General features: G+C 39.5%; 1 protein-coding gene across 2 annotated transcripts in view; it reads left to right on the forward strand.

The window, feature by feature from the left end:
* The window catches only part of LOC138032206 (uncharacterized), a 124,286-nt gene that overhangs the window by 7,011 nt on the left and 112,275 nt on the right, over window positions 1-5,000 (forward strand). For both annotated transcript variants that reach the window (XM_068879824.1, XM_068879825.1), the window contains exons 2-4: window positions 325-422; window positions 1,544-1,589; window positions 4,515-4,975. In XM_068879824.1, coding sequence (XP_068735925.1) covers window positions 341-422; window positions 1,544-1,589; window positions 4,515-4,975 — 589 coding nt within the window. In that variant the 5' untranslated portion in view covers window positions 325-340. The remainder of the gene's footprint in view (window positions 1-324; window positions 423-1,543; window positions 1,590-4,514; window positions 4,976-5,000) is intronic.

Consider the following 5,000-nt stretch of genomic DNA (forward strand, 5'->3'; position numbering starts at 1 on the left):
AGAAGGGGGGAATGGAGACGTAATTGAACGATACGAGTCTCACAAAGTTGACATACGGAGAATACGCCACTCGGGTCCCGGATGAAGTGGCGTATGGAATCTACGAGTGGTTTAGTTCCCAGTAAAACACTCTCCTCCATATAATAATACAAAATATTGTGCGGTCTCGCTAAGTCTTGTAGTGAAAAAGGAAGAACCAGCACGCACAGAAATAACAGACCTAGCGCTGAGGCCTCAGGCAGCTTTGACTAAGGCTCGCCTCCTTCAGAATAAATCGGATTTGTTACACTTTTCTCGTTAAAAAGACAATTGCTTTTTTTATAGATTGAGAGGCCAAGCCATGCGTCCTGGAAACAGAGAAGAGAGTTTATCCCAAAGAATCCCCTTCATAGCATACATGTTTGTTACTTTAATCCTTGAAGGTAATTGCAGATTTTACCACAATTGCTTGTAATCTCGCAATCTGATTGGCTAATTTGCCATTGTCGATAAGAGTCGCTTCAACTTGTCAAGCAACCAATTAGATTGCGAGAAAGTTAGACAACGCTAGCTCTTTCCTTGTGTCGCAGTCTTGGTCACGCTCTGAAATAAACATTTTCTTTGACGTTGAATTTTGTGGTGAGAAACAAATCGAATATGGACAGCGTTGTCTGCACTCTATCCGAAATATACAGTAAGTCATTACCTCATGAGTCCAAATCATTTTGACCACTTTGATGACGAATATTGTTGTCGATATTAAAGAGTGTAGACAACGCTGAACCACATTCGACTTGTATAGGTTTGTGTGCACCAAATATCAAAGACCTCGCATCGTCATCGTCCACACAAATCTGCTCTAACGTGGATCTTGTGGGGACATTTTTGCTCTTAGACTATTGCTTTGCGGACAGTAACGACTTTTTTAGTAACGTTTTGATTAAAAGCCGCCAAAACCCTTCGATGGATCGAATTGCAGAGTCTCCTTTGTTACCTACATGAATTGACTGCGATCCTGCAAACGTCACAAAGGCCAGGTTAATAAACCGCCATCCTCGCGGGCTTATATTGCATCGAAGCTACAATCACGGTCATAAGTCGTTGGAACACCCACCCCCTATCCCCTGTTCAATGTTGCATTGCGCAATGCACCCAAACTAACTGTTCAGTACGTTTTAGTTTCTAAACAACATTTCAATGTTGCATAGCGCAATGCACCCAAACTAACTGTTCAGTAAGTTTTAGTGAGGGAGGGATGCTCGATTAATCCCGTCGGTGTACCAACATTGCTTCACTGATTGTAGCATCAAACAAGACGTCTAGGTGGCGTACACCGTGGTGTAGCGCCCAGCAGTAATGATTAAAACAACAAACGTTTCGATCATCGCTCTCTTGAGGGTACGATATGTCAGTCTTTCAATCTCCATTACTCCAAAGTCCAATAGGATTAGGCCTGAGTAAGGGTTGAATCAATTGTCAATTTGAGCACCGTAACGTAATGTTTTGTTCGCAGGTAATTCTAAACAGTTCTTGTATTTATTTCAGGTGTAACATGTTTTTTTAGCGTCTGCGACAAATGAAACAAGCGTGAACATGAACAACAGTTCAAGGTAAGTAAAGATATGATTCGTATGAACAGGAATTGTTTTCGAAATGCTAAATACGAGAGAGAGATGTAAAGTTTCGGGAAGCAGTAACGTAGCAGCTCTCATAACCTACTATTGTTTGGTATTGTAAGCAGCTTCTATGTTTTTAAGTCTAAGTCATTGTTTCAATTGTTTAGTCTTTTGCTTTTGGCTTAGGTATCGAGACAATCACATTATACGTTACCAGAGATGCTATATGACTTGCAGAAAGACCACATGTGATATGGATAAATGTCTTGTAACACATTACGAAATGTCCTTGACTTTGAAGTTGCGCCTGAATGCATAGCAATGTTCCTGGTAAAAGAGAATATGAAATTACCAAATCTCTAAGTCAGGTAAACATCAAGAATGCAAAAGCGGCGCTTAAACGTGGGTTTATTTTTCCCAGCAAAACCCTCGAATGAATCTCTATCATTGACAACGGAATGGAACCATAATCCATAGTGTTAAGAATCTTTTTTGTTGTTTCCTCTTTTATTCAATATATATATTCTTTGTGGTCATCAAAGGTAATTTAATTTTATGGCGCGAAAACCATTAAGGACGTTCGCGCTAATTGTTTGTGCGCAACGTTACTGCGCAGGTAACGCGACTGTAATATGTCACGCATTACTTCGAGCATTAGTGAAGTTCAGGTTTTAAAACCTTTGCAAAAACCGTGCACGATAAGTTTTGCACATCGTTGGATCAGAGAAGATCGTGATCAGTCAAAATTGATTAAAAATATTTATGAAAGTCAAGTAGACTACTGCACGACTGATATTCGCGAAGTTTTATCAGTCGTGCACTAGTCTACTTGACTTTCATACAATTTTTCAAGCATCAGTTGAAATACCATGGCGACAAAAACGCCGAGGAAAAAATTCCAGGCCGGCAAAAGAATGGCACATTTATTTCAGAATCATCATGAAACTTCAAAGAGAAGTGAGCGGGAGGATGGAAAAGCTCTGGAAAAGGTAGCTGATCGAGTAGACCAGTGGCTGAAAGTTTGGAAAACTCGAGGACGAATTGTAGCGTAAATTTAATGGGGCTGTTTCTTTTTAATGTTTTTATTACCCTACGAACTTAAGTTCAAATTGAATGCATGTTTTTAAAGTTCTTTTCCTTTACTTTCGTGAAAATTGAGCAGAATTTTCGTCCTCGTCCGCTTGAATATTACGGACTTGCGTGGAAACAATCAGCGATTGAATTTCACAAAAAACACACTCCAGAGGATGAGCATGACAGCAATGGAGATATTATACGAAACACCAACCAAATGAAGATGACCCCTGCTTAAAACTTTGTTGCTATGCTCGAGAAAGGTTTTCTTTTCGGTAAAAACCTTTCATCTCCTCAACGATCGATCCTCTCTTGGGTTCCAGTCCTTGCCCGACAGGTCACGCAAAAGCGTGACAAACGAACTTTTCCAAGAGCTTTGCAAAATCACATCGATTTTACTCGTTCAGATCATCGGTGACCCCTATTTTTTTAATCATGAATCACTTACTTTACTTACTATCTACAAAATATGATGAAATGAAAAAATTCTCACCGTAAGAAGTTATCTTTTTTAACATTTTCTTTCCTCGTGCCATCGAATTCCGGTAGAGGTTGCAACGGATAGAGCTTATGAAAACGCTCGTCGAGGATGAACTCTACTGTTTACCACATCCCTAGCGGCATACAATTATCTAAAAATCTCACTCCTAAAAACCTATGCACGGAAACTTTCACTCCAACAGTTTATTTTTATGATTTTCGATGGATGAGCAGATGAGCCTACATCTCGCTATTATGACCGATTTCTCGAAATTAAGGCATTTTTCAACTGTCATTTTCTCCTCTTTTGGAGTAAGTACTTTAGGACCTAACTCTAGGCGAGAAATGAAGAAAATCTCACCGTAGGAAGATTTTGGCGCGAACGTCCTTAAGTCTACAATCTAACTAGGCAGCACAGTATTCTTCCTTGTGGAATTACTAGTGTCAATTTCTTTGTTCAGCATTATCAGTGATGTTATTATAAAATCATCTTTTCAAGGACGGCAACGACAAACAAACCGTGATAACGTGACATACAGAAAAGTCTATGGGAGACGCAACCAAAATGTTTCATTGTTGAAACTGGGCTTTTCTACTAGCTTTTCAGCCGTTCTCTCATAATTAACACGACGTAGCTCGGACCTTTTTCGAATGCAGAGTCGTTCATTTGTTTGAAACTATACTTTACAAAATCAAAGGTGGCCGCATAGAAATCGGCTCAATATACGGTCTCAAGCAATCACGTTAAAATAAATTATATTTGTTTATGTATCTTGGCTATACCTCAACCATGTTTACTCCGTGTTTACTTTCGTAAATTCAGGGGCCAAAACTTCATGAATACAATTGCCTTAATTTGATTGATAATTTTGCCAAAATGGACGTTCTTTTCCATTCCCGAATTAATTGAAACAAAGAGGGAAAAGGTTGCAACAAAGCCTGTTCATATCATTAGTAAATTGTTTGCATCCAGATACTGAATGTATAGGTTGGTGGATTTATCGGGATCAATATTGCTATGTATTTGTTATCATATTCGCTTTAGCGTATAATCTCATTTTTTTCACTGAAACTCTGCCAAGTATCTTCCTCAGCAAATCAATCATCATTTATTTTTGTGAAATGGTGTAAAACAAAGCAAGTAGACCTCTCTGCTGGCAAAGCATAAATCATGTTTCTACATAACAACAGCACTGACGTCTTTGTCGAAGTAAGTTCACCGGCAACCCTGGTTCCATCCTTGCCTCCAGGTTGAGGTCAGGCCACCGGAAACGTTGGTTCTATATCTGTAGTCCAGTTATCTAAGCCATAACTTTGGAAGGGTCAATAATATTTTTTTAATATTAGAACCTCTTCTTTCTGTAGGTGCACACAAGCGGTACCTGCCGTCAGCGCGTTTTCAAGAAACAACTCATGCACCTTCTACAACTCCACTCTAGACGGACACTGCAAAGGCATAATAACAAGCTTGTATGTATTTGGTGATCAAACAACAATAGCTTATGGCGAAAGGGAAACAAAGTCATTAAGTAGTTACTTTAATCTCTTGGAAATTGGGGAAGAATGCAGTCCAATTTTGATAGATTTGCATTGTCGTTATCATTTTCCACCATGTGATACTACTCTAGAAAAGCCTCGAAAGCGGATGATTTGTCGCAGGAGTTGCAGCCAAGTGATTGACGTTGTGTGCAAAAAAGAGCTGGATATTGTCAAGAAGGCAGCAAAAACAGCGCCAAGTTTTGATTATGACATGATAAATTGCTCGACCTACCCCGTTGCCAGTGGAGGGAACGCACCGGAATGCTACCAATCCAGTTTATTACCAGGTACGTGATTTCATTATCACAGCAA

This window comes from Montipora capricornis, chromosome 14 (assembly GCF_036669925.1).
Source record: "Montipora capricornis isolate CH-2021 chromosome 14, ASM3666992v2, whole genome shotgun sequence".
Taxonomy (NCBI): Eukaryota; Metazoa; Cnidaria; class Anthozoa; order Scleractinia; family Acroporidae; genus Montipora; species Montipora capricornis.